This window comes from Netta rufina, assembly GCF_964035555.1.
Source record: "Netta rufina genome assembly, chromosome: 21".
NCBI classification, from domain to species: domain Eukaryota; kingdom Metazoa; phylum Chordata; class Aves; order Anseriformes; family Anatidae; genus Netta; species Netta rufina.
Window position 1 is genome coordinate 11,498,941 of NC_140145.1, and position 27,342 is coordinate 11,526,282.

At 44.1% G+C, this 27,342-nt stretch overlaps 2 protein-coding genes across 5 annotated transcripts in view; both read left to right on the forward strand.

Annotated features, from left to right (window-relative positions):
• The first annotated feature begins 20 nt into the window (after positions 1-20).
• TNFAIP1 (TNF alpha induced protein 1) lies at positions 21-13,456 on the forward strand. Of its 2 annotated transcripts, none has more exons than XM_084299872.1 (7): positions 21-50; positions 1,698-2,039; positions 3,882-4,051; positions 5,272-5,361; positions 5,466-5,518; positions 7,945-8,140; positions 8,316-13,456. In XM_084299872.1, the coding sequence occupies exons 2-7, from the start codon at positions 1,823-1,825 to the stop codon at positions 8,532-8,534; spliced, it is 945 nt and encodes a 314-aa protein (XP_084155998.1). In that variant the 5' UTR covers positions 21-50; positions 1,698-1,822; the 3' UTR covers positions 8,535-13,456. The 2 variants fall into 2 exon arrangements, with proteins under 2 accessions (XP_084155998.1, XP_084155999.1); XM_084299873.1 differs by lacking the exon at positions 21-50 and adding an exon at positions 112-341.
• Positions 13,457-14,190: 734 nt separating this feature from the next.
• The window catches only part of SGSM2 (small G protein signaling modulator 2), a 49,147-nt gene continuing 35,995 nt past the window's right edge, over positions 14,191-27,342 (forward strand). For all 3 annotated transcript variants that reach the window (XM_084299877.1, XM_084299878.1, XM_084299879.1), the window contains exons 1-2: positions 14,191-14,366; positions 19,983-20,058. In XM_084299877.1, the coding sequence (XP_084156003.1) occupies positions 14,310-14,366; positions 19,983-20,058 (133 nt within the window). In that variant the 5' untranslated portion in view covers positions 14,191-14,309. The remainder of the gene's footprint in view (positions 14,367-19,982; positions 20,059-27,342) is intronic.

Here is a 27,342-nt window from a genome sequence, read left to right on the forward strand (position 1 = left end):
GGGCCGCCGGCGGAACTGAGCGGGGCGCGGCGCGGGGCGGCCGCGGGCGGGTGAGCGGCGGGGCCGGGAGCGGGAGCGGGAGCGGGGCCGGGCCCGGCGGGGCCCCTTCAGCGCGGCGGGGAGGCGGCGGCGGCGGCGCTCGGAGCGCTCCCTGCCCGCGGCCCCCGGAGCGCTGCCGGGTGTTGAGCCCCTCTCGGTGTCCGCCTGGCGCGGGTGCCGCGGGTGCCGCGGGGGGGGCTCCCCGCACAGCGCTGCTGGCCTCGGCTCCCTGCTGCAGGCCTGCCGGAGGTAACCGGGCAAAGCCTCGCCTGGTCGGCTGCGCGATGGAGCCTGCGGCTGGGGTTGGTGTGCTCGGTCACAGCGAGCGGGAGCCCCGTTAAAGCATTTACAGACAAACTGTGCTCCCGTGGTGCTAAAATTGGTGCTGGCACTGTGTCCTGATGCGCTGCTCGGTGTCTGTGTTGCTTGTTACAGGACGTGTTTTGTCTGGAGTGTTTGCTTCGTTACAGTAACTGAATTGGGAGTTGCAGAATAATGCTATTTTAGATCTTGTTCCATGTTCAGTAGTTATTAAGATCTCTAGCAATTTTGAGATACACCTGAAGCTGGTAAATAACTTGCTGTATGGATGGTAGCGAGTCGCGGGGTTTGTTCCACACTGAAAGCTGAGGTGGGGTGAGAAGGAAGAAGGATGTGGGAAGAACAGTAACATCCTTAGCAGATTAGCAAATGTGCAGGTTATTATATTTATTTATAAAAGATTACTCATGTCCTACAGTCATGGAACAGAGAAGGGAGGAAATATTTGTAGTCTGAAATAGTTTTAACAACAACAAAAAAACAACAGCAAAATGCCTTCGAGAACAAGAATTATTGAAAAGAAGGATAGATGAGGAGGTTGTATTTTTACTTTCCCAATTAAAGAACTTCAGATCCCACCTGTTAGGCTGAATTTTATTCTGTTTGTTTCCAATCTGAGCTCATCTTTGATGGAACGATGAGTGTAGTGAGACAGAGGAGAGACAGAAGCGGTGAACATATGGCTTTTAACGAAACAGATATTCCAAATAGTGGCCATACTTTGAGGGTGGGATGGGCCTAAAAATAATAATAAAAAATTAAAATTACATTGACTGGTTTTCCAGGATGGAGGAAAAAAGCTTTGAATGAAAGGAGTTGTCAGGAAACAGCAAGTTGTATTGGAGCGTTTCACTGGCAAGGCGTTTGAGGAAGAGGCTGCTGCAGGCTCTGTAAATGCCTCCAGTTAAGCGCTTCTGATATCGCTGCAGCTGAAGGCACTGCCATGAGTTCTTCCATCCTGCTTCAGATCTGCACAAAAAAGTTACGTTCTTTCAGGAAGTTGAGAGGGAGCTGACTTCCATCCAGCATTTCAGCTTGGGCTGCAGTATTGTGTGGTGATTGTGGTGTTGGTTGGAGCCTGAACAACAGGAAGTCCAGACAAGTTAACCTGACCTCGCTCACGGTGATGCAGTCGTAACTTGGCTGCGTGGTGCTGAGCAGCCACCGCAGTGCTGTGCGAGTTGTTTGAAAAACGCCTAGATCTTGTTTTGTCAGAATCTGTGTGGATGTGTCTTTAGGAGTCTCCTGAATTTGTCTCTTCTTTAACATGGACTTCATGGTTTTGTTTCTTCATGGAAGTTGTGGGCTTCTGTGTTGATCTTATGTTTGTGTTTCAGGGGTCCGGTGGTCGTGACCGTTGTGGCCTCACCGTCCTCGCCCAGTGACCTGTGACTCGTCACCAATCACGGCGGAGTCCATCAAGCCCACGCTCTGCAGGGTTGTCATCTACCTACAGAAGGAGATGTCGGGGGACACGTGTCTAACCACCACCCTTTGTCCAGCTGCAGGGCCCAAGCCCAAAGCTTGCAGCTTCAAAGGAGGCAGCCTCGGTAACAAGTACGTGCGGCTAAACGTCGGGGGCTCCTTGTACTACACTACAGTGCAGGTACTGACCAGGCACGACACGATGCTGAAGGCCATGTTCAGCGGCAGAATGGAAGTGCTCACGGACAAGGAAGGTACAGGAATGTCTTCTGTTATTGAGAGTTCTGTAAAACAACTGGGTTTTGTTTTTCAGATATGTTAAGACTATGCCCTGTGAAAGATGTAAAGATGTATTCCAAAAATAACGTGGAACATTAGGTGGCCATATCCCATTGGCTGTAACGATCCTCTGTGCGTTATAAAAACGTGTTCTTTCATTACTAAAATTAACGAGCGGAAGGACTGGTTCTCTTTCCTGCAATCGCAGTTGGTATGCAGATTGTTGATGTTGTTATCAGGACTGAACAGACAGCATGTGGGTTGTCATTTACGTGGTGTTGTGCAGTGGCATTAATCGAAATGTCTTTAGGGAGGGGAGATTCAGTTTTCAGCGTTAAAACTCAGGACAGCCTTGCTTGCTGTGTTGAAGACTTTTTCTTACCCTTCCCAGCAGCATGTTCTGCTTGTGGCTGACAATGTTGCAGTGGTATTTGGCTATCAGGCAAGTATTGTGTTACCTCCTGCTGGATACTGAGTATTGGCAGCAGAAAAATTCATAATAGAGAGTAGGACAATTAAGAAAAGTAGTATTTGTCAGCAGTGGATATGAATGTTTTAACTTCCCTCTCTATGGTAGTCCAGGGAAAAATGGTACCTTAGGAATCAGGGCACTGTGGGGAAGTTCAGAGAAGACATCAAGTATTTAGCCTCTAGTGGTTTCCAAATGCTCATCGGTGAAAGCTCTTCTGCTCGTCTTCAGACAGCTGCAGCTGGAGACTAGCAGTGGGTTAGCCGTCTTCCCAGTGTTGTCTTCTATGCTTAGGTCCCCAGATATTTTTATTTTTTTTTTGCCTGCCTTCCACGCTATGGAAAAGGATTTGGCACTGTATTAAGACCTCTGCCTACGTATGTCCTCCACTGCTATTGTTTGCCAGCAAGACAGACATCCTGTTTCCTAGCGAGCGTCACTTCAGGGATGTTTGGAACTGCAAAAACTGTCTACTGCTGTTTCCTGTGCTGCATCCCTCCTCTGCTCTCTACTGATCTGCCCCTGTCCTGTTCTTTCCTTCTGTTTGGAAACTAGAACAGTGGGTTTTTTGGGGCTAGCCTACCTTTTAGCATCTTTGGAACACTTCTCTTTAACTCTGAGCAGGAGAAGATATGGTGGGAAAACTGCCAAATCCTTCTAATTAGGCCACAAAACTTAGACCCAGTCTAATTTGTTGCAAACGTTCTTGAGTTCTCTATTGTAGTCGTTCCTTGGCTTTCTTACTGGTGAGTTTTGAATTGCTCAGCATTACACTGTAGCAACAGTTCTTACATCTATTCCCAAACACAGCACACCTCCATTTTGCTAGGAATATGACAAGTGTCTAAATAGAACTAGCAACCTACCTAACAATAAATATTGTTTTTAAGGCTTGAAATGCTCAGCCAGTCAGTTAAATAGATGTAAACTAATGACTTCCTTTGGTAGTTGTAAAGGTCCACTCCTTTAATCAAAACATAACACAGAAAAGATGAAGCACAGAAGATAACGTTGGTCCGGCAGCACGCTGCCTGATTGATAGTCATGGGCCTGCTGCATTGTTTTAATGCCTAGTGATAGCAAGCCAAGTAGTTCTAGTTTGAGGCTTTTCTTCTGGCGTGCTGGCAAGTAGTGAGAACATAGGAGGTACCAAAAGAGTGGTTCCACTGTCGGGTTCTGTTCTGTAACCAACTTCAATTTGCTGAAAGTCAATAAAGACTTCCACTGAACGAAATGGGAAGAATATCGTGGAGTTCAGGAAGCAGTAGGCTTATTCAACCTTTCTGAGCAGCTTTTTCTTGCCTCCTAGCGTTGAGGTCATTGAAATGTCTCAATGGTTATTTTTCAGGTTGGATCCTTATAGACCGCTGTGGGAAGCACTTTGGAACAATTTTAAACTATCTCCGAGATGACACGATTGCACTTCCAAAACACAGGCAGGAGATCAAAGAGCTGATGGCAGAAGCCAAGTATTATCTCATTCAAGGCTTAGTGGACATGTGCCAAGCAGCCCTGCAGGTAAGAAGTAGAAGTAGCCTGTAAAATTTTTGGTGTGTGCATTGCTTATAAAAATTCCTGTAGACAACACGAGAGTTTCATGGCCTTAGAGATGCATCCAGTCGTAGATAGACAAAGTAACATAGCAAAAATGAAACAGCAGTCAAGTGAGATCTTTAGAATAAACATGGCTGTTTTGAATGTGTGTTTTAAAAGATCTTATGGGATTTGTCTAAAAGTCCTGCAAGTTATGTTGCTTCTGATTAGATAATGCTTATAAGCAGCACCCGTTCAAGTAACTTCATGTTTTTTCTGAGTTTAAATCTTAATGGAGAAAAAGATTGATCTGGTAAGCACTCATTACTTTAAGGACTTTGCTTTCTGTTATTTTATTACTAGGCATTGCAGATATGTAAGCCCACGTTGGCTTTATTCACTTCACTAGTCTCAGAAGTTCAAGTTCAGCTGACTGAAATCAGCTTGTTTCGCCAGTTTTTTAATGAGGTTAGCCCAGATATAATAGATATCATTAATCTTAAGATTATGAAATAATATTTTTTGCACGACAAAAATCTCTCATATTATGTTCAATACGCTTCTTGTATCCACTGAAATAAATGCAAAGGTTCACTGACAATTTTCCTTTTAGTTTGGAATTTAAAATGTTTTGTCTAAAAACAAAATGTTCTAAAGCTTTCCTATTAGCTATTGAGCTCTCCTTAATTTGCTACATGAGGAATCTGGAGTCACAGGCTGTACCACACGCTCTTGATTGTTGCTTTTGTATCACAGGGGGCTGAAGTCCGTTTTGGTGACATGCTGTTCTTGCCAAATGTTCAGTTCATAATGGGTGATACTCTTACATACTGCAGTGTTTTGATTAAAACTACTGCAAACTCATACTATCCTTTTCTTCAAAAAAAGGGTAGAATAGTAAACCCACTTAAACCAGATATGACTTGAGCTCAGAGTCCTTGCTATAGCTAAGAAGGACATCCACCTGCATCCCAATATTTCAATCACTGTTGCCTTCTGGGAATAGGAAATCTCTCAGCTGTATTTCTGGGTTGCAGATCAAGGTAATGCTGTGTGGTTCCTATGGCAACACAGAGCTTTTCCTTTGCATCACAGGGTCTGGGAACATGGCTGGAGGGTTTGGAAGGGAGAGCAGCAGCAGATGTTAGTTTTAGCATTTATCTCTCTGAGTTTATTTCCTCTCCATTTTTTTTTTTTTTAAACAGGACAAGAAAGACTTGTATGAACCTGTCTGTAACATCCCTATTATCACATCTCCAAAAGAAGAAGAAAGACTGATAGAATCATCAATGAAAGTAACTGCTTTTCCACAACTATCCACTGAGAAACCGAATGCTTGCTAAATTTATTCAAACACGAAACTTAACTCTTCTGCTTTTTTTTCTTCCTCTCCCAATAGCCCGTTGTTAAGCTGCTCTATAATAGAAGCAACAACAAATACTCTTACACCAGGTATGTCACTTTTTACCCCCACTGTTACGGGAAATTTTACCTTTAACTATGGGAGTGGAGGAAGATGTGATACAGCTGAACTTGTAATTTTGTTTACTTAGCTCACAACCATGCTGTTCTGTGAATTTGAGTGCAATTATTTTTGGTCGAAATTTATCTAAAATGGGGTTGGGGGAGATGACAAACTGTATCGGAACTGTAGCACGAAGATCAGTTGTGCTAGAGGTCTGTGCATGAAAACGAACAGAGAGGAGGGATAAGAGATGAGAATGATGAGACTATTAATGTTGGCTGAAACCAGGTGTAACTTAGGTAATGCAGTGCAAGCTGTTACCGGGGTGTTACCTCTGCAGTGCACAGCTAATGCAGCTGTGATCCCTCGCTCTTCAGTTTAGCTTTCCTTTTGAGTCTGCATGTACCTATGCCAGCACTCTTTTACCCTGAACTACAGAAATTCTTGATGTTCCATCTCCTCCAGTGCCTCTAGATGAATTAATTATTTGGTTACAGAGTAAAGCATCTGTTCTGTTCAGGAACAACCCAGATGGGGACAGTGCAAGAATTTACTGGCTTTCCTCCTGTATTAAGTAGCATTATTTATTTAGTTTTATGGTTTAACTATCCTGATCCCTTTGTTATGATGCTATTGGAATGGATCTGGATTTTCCCAAACCAGTCATTGGAGTGATGTGAGTAATTCTTTATGCTATGCAGAATCCTCAATTTCAGCCTTTTCAATCTAACATGCAATCTTGGAAGCTTTTTTTCTCTGGACAAACTGATCATCTGTCTGTCAGAGAGATGGATTCTGATCATGAAATTTCAGGTAGTCGGGAAATGCTACCTGAGGGAGTGCTGAAGAGCAGCCTGTTTTTCAGCTAACCGCATTCTGTATCTGCCAGTCATCCTGCGTTCCTCACAGTGTTACCCTTTAGTTTATGGCAGTGATGCTAAGCAAGTGCAGAATAGCACATTAGTCACCGTGGGTCTGGAAATGTAAACATGCTAGCAATGAGAGCAACAGAACCGATACCAGGAGGTGTTGGTTTCTCAACTAGCTGTAGGGTTCTAATTATTCCTTCCACATGAATCTTCATGCCTTGATGGTGTTTAAATGAGGAATTGTTATTTAAAATTCTATGCTGGTGGCTAGCAAGCAAAAGTTTTCTCCTTCTGTTCTTCCTATTCATCATTATGAGTTTTCTTAGTTACTTTGTCAGTGTAGTCTAATAACATAAATGGATGAAGACTTCTAAGTTTTTTTCGCACTTAATAAAGTACTGCACTTGATAAAACCTGGGATTTGCTGGCGGTGGAATCCCAGATTGCTTTATCAAGTGATTCTTGAGAGCTGAAGACTGTGTCGGGTTGTACATCGTGCTTTTTTGAGTTAGATCTGAACAGAAGTACATCTCAGACTAAGTATTTTATGGAGAGCCCAGTTGGCTGTTCATATTAACAGTGTCTGGTTTCACAAGTATCTCCTAGGCTTCCAGGACTGCTTGCAAAAGTTAAGATACTGCACAAAACAGTATGATTTCATTCCTCTGGGTAAATCCTTGGCAGCAAGGTGCAAACCTTGAGCTTCTGGGTCCAATGAGTAAGGAATTTTACTGTTAAAGGTAGTAAAGTTAGCTTTGTTGTCTAGACAATATGTTCAATAGCTTCCACATAACTGCATGTAATTCCCAGTCACCTATAAAATGAGACAGAAAAGAGCACAGAGTACAAACTTCTGGTAGAGCTGGATTCAAGCTATTATCAGAGGAGTAATGCTTTTAATTTTTTGGGCGTTGGTCATGGTGTTATTATTTGAGTAATAGTTTAAATTTTACAGGTAGCATTCTGGTAGCTTTACTTTATTTTTAAAGCTACAACACTGTACTTTATTGTCTTCAGAACATCTAGATCTTGCTTTGAAAAGTACATAAGATCCTAAATTTTGCTGATTGTCAACAAAACTTCATTTCCTAAATAGTTTATTCACCCTATAAATTTGTATAAGGTATCACTTGTCTTACATGCAGAACACCATCCTTTTTGGCTGGCCTTTGACCACATTGACTCTTTAGACTTTTGCTGTTGCTAAGCTAAACAGAACTGCAGTTAGCATTTGATCTAATCACCTTCAGCTTTAAATCAAGAGAAAGTTGAGGTAATGATTAGGAAAACTGCTGTTGTTATTGATTATGTAGCTTAACCTCTACAGGCTGATGTGCTTGCTCTTGGGGATCAGGAGCATCTTATTTGTATCTGAAGACGGCTATTACCCTCTCTTTTCTTGGCAGCATATGGTAGTGAGTCACTGCTTGTATTCTGCAGTCAGATCAATGCTTAAAGCTCTGGTGGAATAGGTATATAAATATCGTAGATAGCCAGTTGAAAAAATACAAAAACTTCATTCCTTTTTTTTTTTTTGGTTTCAGTAATTCAGATGACAACTTGCTGAAGAACATAGAACTGTTTGACAAGCTCTCTCTCCGATTCAACGGCAGAGTTCTTTTCATTAAGGATGTCATAGGGGATGAAATCTGCTGCTGGTCTTTCTATGGACAGGGTCGGAAACTTGCTGAAGTCTGTTGTACCTCTATAGTGTATGCCACAGAGAAGAAGCAAACCAAGGTATTGGTTTGGGATACGACTGCTTTGCTCATCTTTCCCATTTACAATTATTTTACTCTTTTCATAGTGCGTGCCTTTTTTTTTTTAACTGTATGTATCTTCTTACTTATGGGCATGTGTTCCAGTCACGTTACCATGTATAGATCAGGAGAAGGACATCTGTTGTTTTTTGCAGGTTGAATTCCCTGAGGCACGAATTTATGAAGAAACTCTAAACGTCTTACTGTATGAAACACCACGGGTTCCTGATAACTCCCTGCTGGAAGCAACAAGCAGGAGCCGAAGCCAGGCCTCTCATAGTGAGGACGATGATGGTTTTGAACTTCGTGACCGAGTGCGCCGAATCCATGTGAAGAGATACAGCACCTATGATGACCGTCAGCTGGGCCACTAGCATATCAGTCAAGGAGAAAGGGTTTGGTTTCGAGGCTTGTATCAATATTCTTTGAGGGAGATCAGGAAGTAGGGAGGGGACGGTTGGACTCTGTGGACTGATCTTCATTTGGCTTCTTGTCTCCGTAGAGATGCAAATGGGCATTTGTACACAAAACAACACTAAAGGCCAAGGGCTTTGAGAACTAATATGTTTGTTTTGCACCGTGTTTTTTAAATACAGACTGGCCCCCTTTTCATATGACTTGAGGAGTGGAACCTGAAACACTGATTCTGACAGTCTGTGGTTGCTTTTTTAAATCTGATTGCCAGATATCTTACTTCCTGTGAGAAGTACTCTTTTCTGAGTGAGATGGTGTGATTTGAAAATCTTTTTCCAGATATCTGTCGTCTTAGGGTTTGGTGTAATGGAACTTCCTGTTCCTAAATCAAGATACTGAAGAGGGGGCAGACAGAACTCAAACGTGACTACTTTTAATAAACACTACATCTGATAACCCTTGGATGAAATGTCTAGCTACCCAATAGTCAGATGCACTGCATGTGCAATATCTTCCACCTGTTTTTTCCCCAATGCACATACAAAAGATTGTGTTCCAAAATAGCTGTCTTTAAAAGTCATGAATTCTAAGGCAAGCTCTTCTGAAAAGGTAAGAGTAGAGTCATGTGAAAATGAGAACATTTAAAAGACTTATATATGGAATAACTTGTCAGGGGAGCTGGAGAAATAGGTATGGTGAAGGAAGAAACTTTTATCTGGTTAGAAAACATCAGGAATAGATTGTGGCAGGGTTGGCAGTGTTGAGGACTGTGATGCCATAACCCTGTTTATGGAACCAATCCCAGTCTGCAGAATAAGTTTTGCTCCTGTAGCCCGAAAGTGCTATTTGATGTCCAATTTCTCAAGCAACGGGGAAAAAATTGCAGTGACTGGGGAAGTACGGACTAAATATTTGTAGTGGTAGGTAATATTCACGTACTGAAGAGTGAATTTAAGTTTTGTTCTCTGAATCACTTCTAGACCATAGAAGTTGAAGTGGAGAGAGAAGAATAATCATAAAAACCTTGTTCTAGCATAAAACTGCAAGAGGTTGTGTACAAAGGGGAGAGATGGTTTATACTGAATTTTAAACTGGTATTGTCAGCTTTATTCTGAGTGCTTGGCTGGGTGTTAATTTTAAAGGACTGCTGAAACGATTGGAGTCAAGGCTGTTCTGCAATTTGGGTCTCTGGAAATCCAGTTTCAAGTTTAGTATGGAAAGTTGCTGATGTCTTAAATGTTTGATTGTATGTTTCAGGTGTAGGTTGCAGATTCAAATTTTACCACTTAAATGGTTACTACTTGGTGGTTGCTCTTTGGCACCTATGGATATGTGACAGTGGCTTTTATTTCTTTCTATTGTACGTGAATGGGGAAGCTTCAGATTCCACAGTGGTTAGTCTTGAGCTCCTTTGACCAGTGCCAAATGTTTATATAAGTTTTAAAGCAAATTAATGCAAAAGGCAAGCAAATACAGTGAAGTCATAACTAAAACTAGGATGGTAGATGGCTTGGTAGTAACAGAAGCAGGGGAGGGAACCAAATAGTGATTTCCATTCAATTAGGCTTTTGAAAATGAAATTGTTGACGCTTGGTAAGAAAACACTAATGGCTGCAAGCTTCCAGGGTTTTTATTGCCTAGCTGGGACTCTGTGAAAGGCATTCAGGAAGCAGTGTTGCCACAGTAATGCACCTGCCTTTTTTGTGAAAGGCCTCTCTAAAACTCTAAAAACCTCTTTTCTTTTTATATTGCTTTCTGCAAATTGTTGCTTTCCAGCTCATTTTTCTATTCTGCCTGTGAAAATACAGCTGCTGCGATTAGTTTTGACAAAGACTTTTTCTTCTTTAATTGTGCTGAAGTGTGATGTGGATTTTTTTCCTTTTTTTTTTTTTGCCTCCACTGATATTATTTAAATTAAATTGTGGTGGGTGCTTTGAAGCTACCAGCAGAGGCTGTACTGATAGATCTTTTTTCTATACTTAACAGCTTCATTTTTTTTCTCCTGTACTTTTTTCCCCATCTTGCAACAAATGAGATGTGCCACAAATACGAATTTTAAATGTCATTCTATTTCTTGGCAAATGATTATTTTTTTCATGCTACTGTAATAGTCAATGTTAGCAGGTTAAGTAAATGATGCTGGTAGCCTTGCAAAATTGTTTAAAAGAAGTTATAAGCAGAAAAACATCATCTTTGCACCTCTTCTCTCTTGGAAGTTCAGGTTTGGGAAGGAGGATGTGAAAGAACAGGAGTGCCCAATCAGTCTGCAGGTCCAGATGCTTTCATTCAGGGATTGAGTTCTGTACTCCCAGTATTCCCTAAGAGATTGATTCAAATTGTGAAAGACTATGCCGCAAGCAGCAGAAAAAAGCTTCTGTTTTGATTTAGCAAGTTTTCTTTTCCCTGTATCCCATAGCCAACAAGAACTAATTTCTGGTTTGAATTTAGATTAATTTTTAAAACAAACCTTTTTGCGAACCACCTGGTGTTATGAGAACCCTCTTAAAAAGTGTAAAATAACTTCTTCCTCTTTGAGAAATGTGGAATATCACAACTGTAAGCAGTTGTTTTGTTTTGTTTTTTAAATGATTACAGATATCCTTTTCATTTCACCACCTTCCCCTCATTGCCATTCATTCTTCCTTTTCTACTCCCAGTTAGTACTGGTTGCAAAACATCTGCTTTTAGATTAAGTTATGAATAAAACTGGAATGATTTTAAATAGCGTTTGGCCACTGTAGCCAGAACACTGACAGGCTGTTAGCTTTACTTAGTAGTAATCTAATTTTATAAACACTGAAGCTTTGTCCATTTAAAAGACCTTTTAAAACCACATTCTTGGTTTTTGTCCTGATAAGATTTTCAGGATGTGGCTGAGAGATCCTAGATAAATATTTGTGGTTGGATTTTACTAACAGTCCTATAGTTCCCTCCACTGGTGGACAGATCAGGAATAGGAGAACAACAGGAAATCCTCTGCATACGTATGTTGTGGGACACTTGCACACGGCTAAATGATTGTACTACTAGAGATCCCCTTCCTAGGTAGGGCTGCAGTGCTTGTGTGTTCCTGATACAATGTGGAGTGTCCTGGGTTATTTCTTACCCGATTGGTTACAGAATTGGGTGAGTTGCATGAAATCTCAAAGTCTAAATGTAGACATGGATGCTGCCATCACTTAACACAGTTCATAGGTCAAACTTTTTTTTCTAATGCAAGTAATACAGACCACTTTATGTTCTCTTAAGAGTCCTGCCTATCTGAAACTGCTCTCATACTGAATGTTAATTGAATGTCTGTTCCACCAAAATCATGGCATATTGATTGCACAGTCTGACTGCCAGGTTCTGAGAACTTTTAACACTTTATATTCTCATCTTAATCTTCCTTTACCTAGTTGCAGGGTATATGTTCTTTCGACAAGAACACATTCATTTTTACAACCTCCTAGAATGGAGAAAAAGCAGCACTGAAAAGGCTAATGCAGCTTTGAAATGCAGCATTTGCTTGTTTGTAGTAAGCTGTCCACTTCTAGAGCAAACAGCTGTGCTTCCTAAGAATTTTCTCTGCTGGCTTTAAATATCATAAATTATGATCACCATTAAGACAATATAGATTTCTAATTATATGCATTTATGTCTGCAAAGTAAGAGACTTGTAATGGCCTCCTACATAAACCATCACCAGTGGATGTGTTTACTGATGTGACTGTGAATTTAAAGTAGCCTTTAGGAGGAAGAAATGCCTTTTTGCCTCATTGGTAACCTCGCTGTCCTCTTTGCTTTGAATTTAAGTGAACTTTTGCACATTCAGATATAGTATTAGCAGACTGAGAGTATGAATAGAAAACAGTAACTGACATCTGTACACAAGCACTGTAATAAAGGGTTGTGTGTTTCTCTAATGGGGTCCTAACATATTGAAAAACAGCCTCAGCCTTTCAACAGAGAAGGAGACTTGGTGCCTTGAGTGAGTATCTTATGTTAAACAGTTCTTCAATATCAGTGTTAATTAGGCAATAATGTCAAAAGAGAGAGCTCTGCAGGGTAGCAGTCTCCAACTGTTTGATAAATGCCAAGACAAAACTAAATGTTTAACCTTCACCTTGACATTTAGTTTTTGGAATGCAAGACATTTATCCTATTGTAACATTCCATTCTGATGACTTTTTATCTCTTACAATTCTTGGTTAAAAATTAAAGGGAAAAAAAAAAAGCTGACCCAAGCTTGGAGGGCACTGAAGAGACTGATATCGTGCTGTTATTGAAAAACAGCCTTCTGCTTGGAACAGGCAGTGCTCCTTGTGGTTTTGGTTAGATTTTATTTGGTTTTAAATTTTCAGACATAATTTACTCTTAGAAATACTGATGAGGTATACCTTAACAGAATGTGCCTGGCCCAGGAGCCCTTCTTACACAATTAGATTATATCCTCTGACAATCCTTGGCATGAAACCTTAACGGCCAAATCTCATACCATCCATTCTGTTGGGATAACTGAGGTTTTATTAAGAGATGAGGGGGCATGACCTCTGTTTCCAGCTTTGCCACTAACTTGATGACATACAGTAAGTCAATTTTTCTGTATGTGCATAATTTTTCCTCCTCTGTAATAAAAATGGGGGTAAGACCCTCCCCTAAGTCAGAGGGATGCTGAAGTTTAGTTTATTTCATAATAATAAAGCACTTTGGTTTTCTATAAGATTTTGTATCCAGAAGGTAGTAAATACTATTGTTGTTTAAACTCATTCTGTGATCAAGCTGTTTTCTTATAGCATCAGGCTTTGTTTTATTTTTGTCTAACTTTTAAAGGTCAGTCTTATGAATAAAATAATTAATGCAGTTAACCATATTAACTATCGAATAAGGTGTTTTATCGGTGCAGTAAATAGAACACCAATTTTTAATAAAGTGTTATATTTTGTCTTCCTTGATTTTTCTCCAGTGTAAGAAATTTCTTATTTGTCGTGTTGGTCTCTGCACTTTCGTTCTGCATTTTAGTTATTGATCCTCACCAAGCAGTTAGGATTCCTGGAACACAGAAATACTGGATCTGCAAATGGCTTTTTGCATGGATCTACCACTACTTTTCGCCCATGCCCTGCAGGCTGTAGTTTTACAGGAGCCATCAGTGTGCTCAGAGGTGCCCTGCAGGCAACTGGCTTTGACTTTCTGTGGGCTTTTCCTTTAATTGTAAAACCACTGGTTAGCAATGTTGTTTTTTCACGTTCAGGGAACAAATGTGAGTTTTTAATAAGAATTGCAGAGAAAATCGATCTTACATTAAGATTTACACAAAACTTATATGACCACAAAAGTAACCTAGCCTGTATTTTGGAAGTCTTTAACCTTTCCTGGCTGACCCAGGGAGTCAGTCAGAGATTCAGCCTCTGTTCTGCAGTAGGTTGTGAGGTTGCCAGTGTAACCTTACCTGTGTGTGCCGTTCAGCTGTTTTCTCTGCTCTTACCTTACTTTCTCAGCTGAGGGCCGGCGAGGGCCGGGCTCGGCTCCTCCAGGGGGCGCCGCGGCCCCGGGCCCTCAGCGCCCCCTCAGCGCCGCCCCGCCGCGGGAGGGCCGGCCGGTGACGTCAGCGGGGCCGCGGAAGATGGCGGCGGCGACTCGCGGCGGGAGCGGGGCCGGGGCTGAGGCGGAGGCTTCTCGCCGCGGGCGCTCCGCCGGCCGCGCGGGCGGGAGGCTCTGAGGGCGGCCCCGCGGGCGGCCGGCCCCGCGCCGCCATGAGCTGCTCGGCGGACGCCGCGAAGGAGAAGCTGCTGTGGAACGTGAAGAAGGAGGTGAGGGCGGGCGGCGCGTCCCGGGGGGCTCCTGCGGAGGGCTGCGGGGCCGGTAAGGGCGAGCCGAGCCTGCCGGGCGCCGCCTCAGTGAGCGCCCCCCGCAGCGGGCTGCTCGGCGGCTCCTCCTGAGGTGACCCCGGGAGGAGAAGCGGGCGGGGGGCACCGCTCTGCGGGTCCCCGTGCCGCCGCTCCCGGCAGCGCCTCAGCCCCGCACTCCGCTGCCCCGCATCCCGCCCGTGCGGCGCTCGGGCACATCAGGCACACCCGCGTCGGCTGCTGGGAGCTGCGGGGAGCTCAGCCGAGGGGTAACGCTTAAACATCGCAGCAATAAATTGTGCCTGACAGGTAATTACCCTCCCGCGCCGTCCCCTCCTCACGCGGTTCATGGGGAGATGGGACGCGGCAGGAGAGCAGCGTGCCTCAAGGCTCCCCCAAAAAGGTGCTGCAAAGCCGGGGGTCCCGGAGCCGCTGCCCTCACAATCCCCGGTGCTGGAAGCGGGAGATACCGGGTGTTCCAGGCCCTGCCACGGAACGAACCCCCCGAGCACGAAGCCGTGGGGCCGTGTCCCGGCGTGACCCGGCCGGGGCAGCCACCGCTGTCACCAGGCACCGCGGGCTGGCACCCAGAGCCCCCGCTTCGGTTGGAAATTACGGCTTAAACTTCCAGCTCTGAGGCACGATCGCATAAAGCTCGATTTAGAGTTGTGAGCACTTGCTCTCCTGGGTTAATGTTTGAGTGTGTAAATAAATCTGAGAAATGTTCTCCCAGTCTGAGCAGTGCAATATTGCGCTAATGCGTGAGAGCGAAAGTGAAATGGATTTTCGTGACCCAAGCCAGCTTGAACTGAGAACAAGTAGAGTATATAATTAAAAAAGCTGAAGCTAATTTGTTTTCAAAGTCTCTAAAGTGGTTTCAATTGGGCTCTGGCTTTCAAATTACTTGGAAGTGTTATTCATACACTACGTTATCTGCATATCTGCTTTGGTTTTCGCTTTTTTTTTTCTCTCACTCCGCAAAACGCTCTCTAAGAGGATTTATATTGCCTTGGCTTTTGGGGGAGGTTGCCCAGAACTTTCCACAGTAAAATAATAACGAGAGATTTTTTGACAATTGTGCTTATGTCAAGGTGACAGCCCTTGGCTGTGCACTGCACAGACCTGTAGTGGGGGGGGGGGATCCTGCCTGCTCTGCTGCCATTCAGATAAATGGTACCAAGAGGCAGCTGCAGATTCTGAGATGGAGACCTTTTTTAAAACAACTGGTCAATGGAACCAGGAATTGAATGCAAATCTCTAGTATAACAGCCAACAGATTATGCCACCCTTAATGATGGTAAATAAACTTATCCCGTAGAATTTTCCGCCTCCTTTTTTTCCTGTATGACATTTCACACAGCCTTTTGTACCTGCCTGTTTGTATTCTGTGTGTTGGTCTCCTTGCTTTGGAAACTTGAGTAGTCTGTGTACGTTTTCAAAGCTGCGCTCCCTCCCTTTGTCCTTTAAATGCAGGCTCTTCATCTTCTTGCTTAATTTCCACGTCAACTCAATATCTACTGGAGTTCAGGGTAAGCTTGTTTCTTCAGTATGTTGTTTACACCAATCCCATTAAAATTCAGTTGTCTTCACAAAATATAAAAGGGCAATCTCTACAAGTCATTTGGTGCAAAGTGTTTTTTTTATTTATTTTTTTTTCTCTCCCTCTCAGGAAAAACTTTTGCGTTTTTCCTTTGGGGAAATGCAATGCTTTTTGCTTTATCTAAAATGGACTTTCCATTCCCACTGGTAAAGAATGTGTTTTGTTGCCTCTAGTAGGAAGGAGGACATGTAATGTGTTTTCAAAATTTGACTCTACTGGGATTCATGCTGAGGCTGCTTGTAAGTTCATGTTTCAAACATTTATCTCTCTCTGCAGGAAAATCTGTTGTGACAAGTAGGCTCATAAAACAAGCTTTCTTTAGCCATTTGGTCTACCTACTGAAATGAAGTTTTTTTGCTCTTTCTGGATTTAAAACCAGCACTCTTTCTTGCTGTGAAACAAATAGGATAACATTAACCTTAGCAGTTTCACCGAAGAAGGTTTCAGAGCACTTCAGAAATGCAGCTGGTCATCTTACAGCTAGAGTGCAACGAGTTCTGAACGGGAATACGGGACTCGTTTACCTGCTTGTATTTACAGCACCCAGTTCTTCATCACGAGTAACAGAAAGTACAGCAGGAGCGATCAATAAATGAAACGGACAGTAGCTGCACAAGCCAAAGAAGGCGAGGGTGTTGGAGATAAGGTGTTCTTCTTTGAGGGATAAATGCCATGCGTTTTAACTGTGGTTCTGGTTATTCCTGTGGTTGGTGAGCACTGTTCAGTGCCTCTGACACTGCACTGTCCCAGTGGTGCTCCTCCAGCATCCCGTCGTGATGGGCTTTGCTCCTCAAATGCCAAGGTTTTTACTCAGGTGGTTAGATCTTTCTCCATCCTTGCTTTCTAAGGGTCGCTAAACTTTTGGTGTATGCAGTCTGTTGCATTTACCAGGGAGAGCTGAGTGTCTTTGGAGGCTGTCGTAGCAGGCTGGTGAAGTACAGCTTTCTGTGGTTCTGCTGCTGTGCTGCTCCTTGTGGGTCGTGGACGGAGAGGTGAGGCACGGCAGGCGATGCGGGTGCAGCTGGAGGAGGCAGCCTTTCGCCCTGGCAGCAAGTGTGGTGCTGAAAGCAGTCCGGCAGCTTTAGTAGGTCTGTGTACCTGTGCAGGGGGGGCAGCGTGGTGTGTGTTCGTGCTTCTTTTAATGAGATTAATTGGCAGTTTGGTCGGTCCGCCAGTGTCTGCAGGCGGGTGTTTGTGTAGGCTCCGAAAGCCTCTCTGCCAGGAGCCTCCCTGGAACGGGCAGCAGAGCCCCAGCAGCGCGACTCCCTGCACAGAGAGCGGGAGGGCAGGGGGAGGGCTCGTTCCGCTTGATCAGAGCTGTTTGCTTCAGCTGCTTGCCTGAAGCGCCCCTGAATTACGTGGCAGTGAGGGATGACGTGGGATTGAAGAACAGTGCATTCCAGCTTCTGAATCTTCACCTCTACTGTCTACGCTCCCAAATGCGTTCTGCTGGCGTGCACTGACCTCCTGGAAATTGGAAAAGGTTGCTCTGTATTTGACAGCGGTTGGGGACAGCCATGGATTGCTTGCCTGGTCTGCACTGCTTAGCTCTGGAGGGCCTGGGTCCAAAATCTGCCAACAGTCATGTTGGTTATTGCGTCCCAAACCTTTTTCTTTTGAACTGTTGCTGCAGGTTTTTTTTTTTCTTCTTGGGTAATTAGGGTGCTTCCCGTGAGAGTGCCCACCCGAGAGCCCTTCTCACACCATTGCTTCTTTTCTTGATATCCTGTCACTCCTCCACCTCCCAGAAAGTCCAAGGTTCTTACCATCATGTCAGTAATGCCACAGGAAAGAAACACATTGCCATGCTGGGAGCTGATGTTGTCAAGAACAGCGAGGCAGTTTTATAAAGCGCAAGATACTCGAAGTCCTCAGCTATAAAACATTCCTGCTTTCAGAGCCTCTTACACATTTGCTTTGTTGTTCCGATATTTCTTTGCAACCCTGAGGGCTCCTGTGTGTTAAGTACTAATTCTGTAGGATCAGCTGGGTCCAGAATGTGGGGCTCTGAGGAGAGCCCCTTCGTGGCCAGCGGCCACCTCGTCGTCAGGGCAGAGCGGTGCAGATGCTGAGCCCAGCTGCTGGCGAAGTGCTGCTCCGGCAGCTCCTGCTGCCAACACCAGGAGGGAAGGCGCGCAACCTTTGGACCTGTCGATGCTATGGAGAAGCAGTAACCCAGCTAACTTCGAGCTGCTTACGGCAGGTACCAGGTGCAGCCTAATGAGAGCTCAGCACACGGCTGCCAGCCCTGCTGAGCAGGGATCGATGTCTCCTAGGCACTAAAACCCAGCCCCAGTGGCAGGCATTGCTCTGCAGCTTGCACTGGCACTCAGGTCACACCGAGCTGACTGATGGACAGGCTGAGCTGCTGAGCTTGTTGGTAAAGAGTTGCCTGTGGGGAGACACTGATTACCTGCCAGATAATTCACTCTGTTGGACTCCAGGGCTGCCGTAAAAATTGTTTTCAAGATAAAAAAAAAAAAAAAAAGTTGGTAGCAGAGAGTATCTTGTTAAATCTTTTTCTACAATAGCACTTACTTCCGTATATTAAAAGTGATGTTGCATTTATTTCGGCAGAATATCCTAACCCTGTAATTATAGCTCACAATGAGAGAAGCCAAAACTGGTTGTGGATTTGTTTCTAGAGAAGCAGGTGCTCCACGGCCAGAAAGGAAGGAGTGCCTGATAAATGAGTTGACTGAGGCAAATAGGTTTCATCTGGCATCAGGCTAAGAAAGCCACTGGGGGAGGAACGAGCTAGCAGATGAATGGAGGGTAACTGCAGCCTCTCTATAAAGGGCCCAATTGGAAGATTTGTCTGTTTTCTTCCTTAATTTTTGCAAGTCAGTAATCTGTAACGAATTCCCCCTGGAGCTTGACACATCAGCCTTGAAATTGTAGGGGAGCTTTGTTTTAAATCAGTAAGAAGTGTGATAAATGTTATTTTAGTTGCTGTAATTGTTAAATTTTGTCTAGAAGCTCTAACTGAAGGCACTGTCGTCTTTATGGGTAGTGTATTATTTTTGTATAGTGTCTGGCACAGCAGAGCTGTGAGAACATCCTTTGTAATTACTCTGACATCTGAAGTCCCCGGTTATTAACAACATCCATCCATTAAAACGTGTGCTTTATAGATGTAAGTACAGGCAGTCAGAGGTGTGACTGTTTCCAGAGGCAGTCTGTCGTATCGCTTCCTTTCAAACTGAGCGAGATGCCGCGCTTCTAGCAGATGTGGATGAGAAAACAGCAAAGGATGTGGCTATGCTTATGGGCTTTCCTTCTGGTTTGCCAGATTGGCACAGATGACACCGATGGTGATTTCTTCGAAAATGTGCTATTTTTTCTGCTCTAATCCACTCACACAGAGATACGGTGTCAGGAAACGTTTGTGTGACCGGCTGCAAAATGTCACTGCCTTGTACCTCCCCACGAGCCTTTTGTGGTCCGTCTGCTCTTCGGTTCTCTTCCCAGCCAGAATGGGAGAAAGGTCGCTGTAAACCTTGCTTAGGATGTATGCCTGAGTAGCTCGGAGGTACTTCTTGCTTGAAAAAGAGCACAATGCCTCAAGTGGAGAGAGCATGTAGCAATGCACAGTCTTGTTTAATGAGTGGAAGTAACTGTGCACAGGAAGGCCAAGGACACGTCATATAACAAGCCTTGCTAGTCCTTTGGAACTTCTGCTGAGGTCGTTCTGGGTGCCCTGAAATAATTCAGTCTTTTCGAGAGGTCTGCTCCAAACAGATTTGTCCTTGTGCTCCCACTGGTTTACCCCATCACACAAAAAGGTGCTGAGTTTTGTCCTTCTCTTCCCCTTCTTAAATGCTGTTATCTTTTCTTCCCTGGAAAGAGTAACTTAAATGAGTTATCGGTCTTCTGATGGGGAAAAGGCGATTAAAGGTTGAAACAGGCTGAAACTCCCAAGTGCTGTGCTTGTTTACGTTGGGATCTTACAATCACTTCTTTTTCCTTTTCTCTTTTAGGTAAAGCAGATCATGGAAGAAGCGGTCACCAGGAAATTTGTACATGAAGACAGCAGTCATATCATCGCCTTATGTGGTAAATGGCACGCAGAAGAATTAACACTGCATAGTCTTACTTTTCTTATAGAAATATATTTATTCTGCTGACGGGGGTAAATACAGGGATTTCAGTATTAGGAAAACATGGAGCTCAGGCCCATGCCACTTCCCTTTACATTTGCTACATCCATGTGTACACTACAAATAAGAAAGTAACTTTTTAAAATGGCATTATCCAAAACCAGTACCAAGCCAAAACAACAAGGGATTTACTAGGAGGCGTTAATAGGTTAAAAGGATGCATTCGGAGATAAGAGACTATTAAGCTGCAACCCAGAGAATAACTTGCAAAAGATAAAGTTTTCGCAGTCTTGGGTTCAAGTCTGGCAGCTGCCTTCCAGGTGAAGGCACGTTGTTCTGTAAGTTCTCTCAATCTATTTGAAGAATAAGATCTCTCATTTTGAGTAAAGGTGGCAGAGTCCATCCCAGAAAGCCATTGAAAGAGCTGTTGCCATCTTTTAAAAGAAGAGCAACAACAGAAATCTGTGTGATCCTCAGTGACTTTTGTAGCCAGCATCACCACACTGGGTAATTGGCATGTTTTAGATCTTCACAACACTTCTCTGCTCTCCACTGTGACCTGAATGCTATGTTACAAAAATGGTGCATTTGAGAGGTTGAGGGTCTAGGCTTTGTCACTGTGGATATTCTTGTATATTTTTAAATATAATCAGTGAGCCATTGTGCTGGTGACTTTCCTCATGGCTGTGTTTTGGAAATTACCAAGAATTAACAAGAAAATAAAACTTCTTCGGAGATAATATCACATCCATCAAAGACAGCTGGTGTTTCAGAACTCTCTGTGAAAAGATCAAAGGCTGAATAAATTACAAAACTTGGCTGTTGTTCTCTTGGTTCCTGCAGACTGATTTGTGTGCGTGTGGATTGTGATGATGAAGTGAAGCAGACCCTGTGTGGGCTGGTGGATAAAGAATGCTCCGATGCAGGATTCTCAGTAGGGGCCAGCTCCCAGGAGTTCATACCAAGTACTCCTTTGGAGACTTAGTCACTTTGTTCAGGTGCCTGAAAAGGAACCGTTGAATGTTGGTCCTACGCTTCTGTAATCCAGCCCATTATTTACTGGGGCCAATAAAAACTTAACACTATCCATCTGACTTCAGTGTGTGGAAAAATACCACAAAAAGGTATCACTGAGAATTAAAGCTATGAAAGCTAGAGGCATGTTCATCTGTGAACTCTTGGCTGCTTTCTCCTCATGCTTCAAATCAAAGACCTAACTCAGAGCGATGCTTAAGAATAATTGGAGAATAGCCATCATCTAAACACTTCTGGGTTGCACAGAACGGAGCAATTGCAGCCAAACATACCCGGTTATATGTTAATGGCAGTGGAGGGGTTAAGAAGAGTGGAAGTTAGATTTGGCTTTGAAGATAGGTGGATTGTTTAGAGCAGTAAGTGTTGACGCACTACTGAACACAGAATTCTGAGAACAGTGACCTTTTTCTGTTGATACCGTTCATCAGTATTTCACACTTGCTCGGGGCTTTCCTGGATGCATGAAGAACTTGGCAAATATAGGCTCTTGTATCAATTCTGTTTGAAACAAGAAATCCCAGATTTACTACATGAATGACCATATTCTTTGTCATATATGTGCTCTGCATATACAGTGTTTTGCATCTGCCATTATGTTAAGTATTTTCCTGTAATCTGCTGTGTGTTTATATTATAGAGAGGAGAAGGAGTAACTCAGGGAAATGGTCCTGAGATAGGAGCAGGTGAAGAAACCCCTGTTCCGTGTCCTTGCTGCAGGCTGCCTGTTTGTTCTGGATTGCTCTTAGTGCTGTGTGTCTGTTCTCTCTTTGAAATTACAGCCTGTAAGATGTGCTGCAATGCTGACGTAAGGGGTACTGGGGTGGCAGCTATTTCTGTTAGAATCTGGTTGTCCAAAATTAGGAATGCTGTAAAATCTTAATACTTCTCTCTCTCTCCTGCCGTGACTCCGTTTGCGTTCTCAATTTGGTAGGGTCTGAAGAACTTAGAACTCTCCATCAGCTGCCTTACTATTGCCTAGCAGTCCTACCTGTCCTAAGGAAGTATTCCAACCTGCAGAAAGGTTGCTGCTTTGAGCGTACGACTTAATTAACTTTAAAGAGAAGTAGGTGAAGCTGAATCTGCCGCCGTCACTTTGGCTAGTTGAATGGACAGGCTGTTCCCAGTAGGTTTGGCCAACTGCTCCTGGCTGGGGTTCTTTGTTTGTGCAGTTCTCTTCCCCCATTCCAGTTTTGTGTGCTTCAGGAGGTTTTTCCCTTTGTTTAAAATTAGATTGGCTCAGTACATGAGTCATTTTCAGTGAATCTTTGTTATAAATTTAGAGTTCTTGTGAATCATTTTACTCTCGGCAAGGCTGAGTTTAGCAAGAGCCACTTAAATACAGGGTGTAGTTGATTTTCAGGGCCTGTTTGCACCAGTATCTGAAAATTTCCTAGCTCTCCTAGATCCTAAATGGCTAAAGGTACCACTAGGACTTAAATAGTGAGTGCCACTTTTCCCATGTCCTCAAGTCTGTCTTTGTTACAGTACACACGGGTTTGTAAGGACAGGGAATCCTTTAATCCCTCTGCAGCAGGTGTGCTTCAGTCTTCTGAGGGCAGCTGGGGATCAGATGACCTTGCACAGATCTTCATTTTCAGGCCTTTTTCAATACGTTTGGAGGCAGGGGCTCAATCTGTGTCTCAGAAGCAGTGCAGCTGCAGAGCGAGCTAAATTGATGGTTTATTGCTCGACTGCTTCAGATACGCTGCTGTTATGGCAACTGTTTGTGTTTTGGCTACGGCAAACCATGCTGGGCTGTGCCGTGTGTGATTTACAGCACATGTGGAGATTGGTACAGACAAGCCTCGAGCACCTTGCTCAAGCAGAATTCCCAGTAGCTATCACGGATGTTTAGGGGAAAAGGAGCACAAGATCAGGATTTTAGATAGCGGTTCTGTGGATTTGTGCATATTGAAACGGGCTTTGCATAAGCTTTTTTGACCATTTCTCAGCTTGGAGCTGGGATGTTGAACAACCTTCCCCTCTGATGTTGGAGCCTGCTTACCCATGGAATGGTTGGGTGCTGTTATGCCCGTTTTGCTCAAGCTTTCAGCAACTGCCCTGTGTGAGAGGAGAAAACAACTTGCACTTTCCATCTTCCCAAATTACTGTTTATTCATTAACACGGGCAGCAGGTTGCTCGTGGTTGAATTTCTCCCGTGCTGTGCTGTCAGTCAGAAGCGCAATGAGCTGATGCAGGCTCTGTTTCAATTTTTACATTTTTTGTGGACAGGCGTTTCTGTTAGGATCTGGATGTGGATGTTTTCAGCTTGGGTTGTCTGGTGCCGTTGCCTTGGCGATGGCAGCTGACATCGTGTTACGTGTGGTCTGTGACTTGTTCAGCCGAGTGCCATCCCTGCAGGCCAGGGACAAACACTGCTCCTCTCCTCCTGCACCCTGCCCTGCACGAGCTGCCCTAAAGGATTTGTAGCTGGCCGCGTTGTCACCTGAAGCACAAGCCCTTCCCAGCTTTACATTTCCGCGGGAAGGAGGGAAGAAAAAAGAAGCTTTTCTTGTATCTATCGCTGTAGCTATGGGATGTGTGTTTACCAGTAACCGGCAAGCTGGGCTTTCCAGTTCAGCACATTGCACTTACCGCGTTTGTCTGTGAGCTACCCACAGCTCTAAGTCTTATTCTGCATGGTTGCCTGTCTTTAGTTCTGACAGCAACAGGCTGCTGGAAGCAAAGAATAAGAAATCTGTTTAAATCAGTTTCATACAGAAAACATTTCTTATTTGTGAATGAATCCAAAGACAAGGTTGCCTGAATGTTGATCATGTTCCCTTTGAGAGCATGTAGCTGATGTGAATCTCACAGGGCTGTTTCCTCCAAGTGGTCTCTTTTATACTGTATCCAGTCAAGATGTGTCATTAGCTCGGCTTTTAATATATACTCTCATTTTCTCCTCTCATTAATAAATAAATAAACTCACAAAGAAAAATTGTACAGAAGACTTTCTGGAAGGTGAAATTGTGCTTGACAAGACTGCCTTATCTTGTCAAAAGAAAAAAAAAAAAAGAAGTAAAACTCTGTGACTTAAAAGCAGAACTTTGTAAGTGTCTAGAAAGTGATATTTTTTTTCTGTGACTTTATATAGGTAGTGTTAACTCTTCTGGTTTTCTTTCTTCACTCTATTTTCCCAGTTTTATTGCTGTATTAAATCATAAAGAATGTGTGGGTTTTGTATTGTTGTTGTTATTGTTTTATAGGATGAATTATATTAGTTTAGGATTTTTGAAGGAAATAAGAGATTTGAAGACTAACTCAATTTAATTTAAACTGATTGAGATAGATACCTAACTTATTGGAAAATCTTCAGCTTCTTCCTGAAAATTGCGTTATTTTCAAATAGTGCTGTTTTCTTGTTGTTATGAATCAGTCCCAATGTTCAGTTCCAGTATTTCTCTTCGTAAATTCCTCCTGTAGTTCAGGATGCTGTGACTTCTTGCGAGGAGCATGAGACGCCTGTACTAAGTCTAACTGGAGCCTTGGAAAGAGGCTGGACAGCAGCAGCCTTTTGTTCTTTTTCTCCAGTGAACTTGACAAATTTGGAAAGTGACTTCTGGAGCCGAGGTCTGGTCAGCACCCTGTGCGGCAGGGCAGGGCAGCGCAGAAGCTCCCTGCTGTGCCTGCAGCGAGCGCAGAGGTGTGGGCGCACGCGGTGCTGAGCGGTGCCGCCTGCCTGGCCGAGCTCCCTGCCGCCCTGGGTGAGCGCCAGGCCCCCGTGCAGCACAGCAGCCCCAACTCTGAGGCGGGTGTGAGAGCCGGGCTGCTTTACAGCTAAATCACCTATCTGACTAGTAGATAAAGGGAGGTTTATTGCCCTGGCCTCTGCTCCGTTATCGTTGTGGTGTTTGTTTAAAGCACTTCGTGTTTTGCTTGTTTACTGCGTCTGCAGAGCTGCAATAACTGCCCCGACTGCACAAACGCTGTGCTGCATTTGTGTGCGTTATTTGGTGAAGGAGGAAAAAGAAAGGGGCAGGGGGAGCCTGCGGCTGGAAAAGACTGAAAGCAATCTGTGTGAACGGTGTGTACTTGATGCTTCATGAATGGGTTATGTAGCCAGAAATTATATTGCTCCTGTAATAATAGTAATTAAATGTAGTAAATGTGCCTTGGTTTTTAAGGTAAATTGATAACTGCTCCAGCTCAAAACAAACTTTGAGCAGACAATACTTCCTCAGTGAAGTTAACTGTATCGCTCTGCTTGGTGTAATTAATACTTCAGTGTAGCAGGGATGCTGCCAAGAACTGGCATTGTACAAAATGTTTAACATTGACTTCATATTTGTTTTAAAGGAGATGTGAACTTTGAATTGAGTTGTAATTAAATTATTGTTTATTGAATGTATTTATGCGTTACCTGGTTTATAATTTAAAGGTGTTCTTACGTGGTTTAAAATAAGTCTTGGTAGTTTGTTCTCTCAAAGTAAATATTTTGAATGTATTAAGTGAATTAATTGTTAATTCTCATACTGTGACATAATAGCCATAAACATCAGGTGGGTTACCAAGAGCTGAGGTGTACCAGAGTCAACATGTGTGTTGTGTAGGTGTAAATCCAGTGTCCCTGCTTGTCCCAGTGAATGTAGCTGCTGCGCTGTGGAGGGAGGTTAGCAGTGCACGAGTAGAAAAGGTAACGTGGTGACTGCAAGGCATGCAGGACTTGCGTCTTCAGTGAGATTTTTAATTGAATCAGAGAAGGGTTGAGCAGCATGAAAAGCATATTTTTGGCCTGAATAATAACTCTGCCACCAGTAATTAAACCCATTAATTAAAAAGTGCAGAATTCCCATGCGGTTGAATTGCAAAGGCCAGCTCTGATTTTGAGCTGTAGAGCGGTCCTGAACGCTGTGCTGAGGCTTCCTTCAGACCCTCTGTGAGGGTTGCACATTTGCATCGTGTGAGCCTCTGCGACGTGGTCCTTGGGATGCGAATGGAGACAAGAGTGGGGGGGGCGTTCCCCTGCTGTCCCATGCAGCTGTGGCACCAGACCTCCTCTGGGACCTTTTGGGGTTTGCACGGGAACTGTGCTGGGGACTGGACAGGCTTATCACTAGGTCACTGCCGCTCTCCGTTCCTTTTCTCCCGTGGTGCTTGGTGCCCGCTGTCCTTTGGAGCTCCCTGCGCTGCAGGAGAGGTGACAGCTGCAGCACTCACATCCCTGGTGGCTGTGCTTGTCGCATGTCTAGTTGACCCTGGAGCCAAAGCAGGCAGTGTAATGCCACTGCACAGCTTCCCAAAGTGGCCCCCTCGTTCCTTATGATATTCCTTCTTAAAGCATTATGAGTATTAAGTGTCTTTATTTATTTATTTATTTATTTATTTATTTATTTTTGTAGCAGCCAAATTTCTTCTCTTCTTCCCATGTGATAATGGAGAAGGAGATGCACAAAGCAAGCTCTGTTCAGTGCACTGCAGTGAGAAGCTGTTTTATTGTGGGGGTGACCTCCAGGTCCATAGCGGAACACCCAGCCGATAGGTAAATGTTGTGGTACTTCTCAGGATAATTTCTCTGAGGTGTGCAGTACCTCGTCCAGGTTCCCTGTGTATGCTTCGGTGCAGCAAGACCAGAATATCTGTTTTGGACTCTGGACAGGTTGTGTTACATCAGATCTGGGCTCCAGACTGACGAGAATGAAAATGGCTTCTTCTGTGAAGTACTTGGCTGGTGTTAGTGCTGCCCTTCGGGCACAGCAACGCTGAGGCACCGTCTTTAACCCGTGTGCGTGTCAGTGCACCCCCGGTGTTCCCAGGCAGGGCATCGTGTGCTCCGTGACCTGCTGCCTGCGTGGCGGGCTGGGGGCTGTGAGGCACGAAGTCCTCTCACTTTTATTTCAGAGGGACTTCTTATCAAACCTTTTCACAGTTACTTCCCAGCTTTAACCAGGTACAGGAGGTTGGTGGCAGCCAGCAGGGCAGCAGCTGGGAGGCTGCATCTTCTGGAGCACACCGCCAGACGCTCAGGCTGAGATTGGTTAAGTGCTTAAGTTTCAGGGTCTGCAAATGGTTGCAGGAATGCAATCAAGTAGTTTTAATTGAAATCCCGCAGAATGTCTCTGTCAAAGGTGGCAAAGGCAGAGCAGGAGGCCTTTGAACACAAGCGTGGCTGGTGACTGCTCCGGGCCGGGAGCCTGGGGTGGCTCGGGGTTAGCAGCGTGCCTGAGCTGCGGGGGGCCTGCGGTGCTAGTTGGGAGCCCAGGC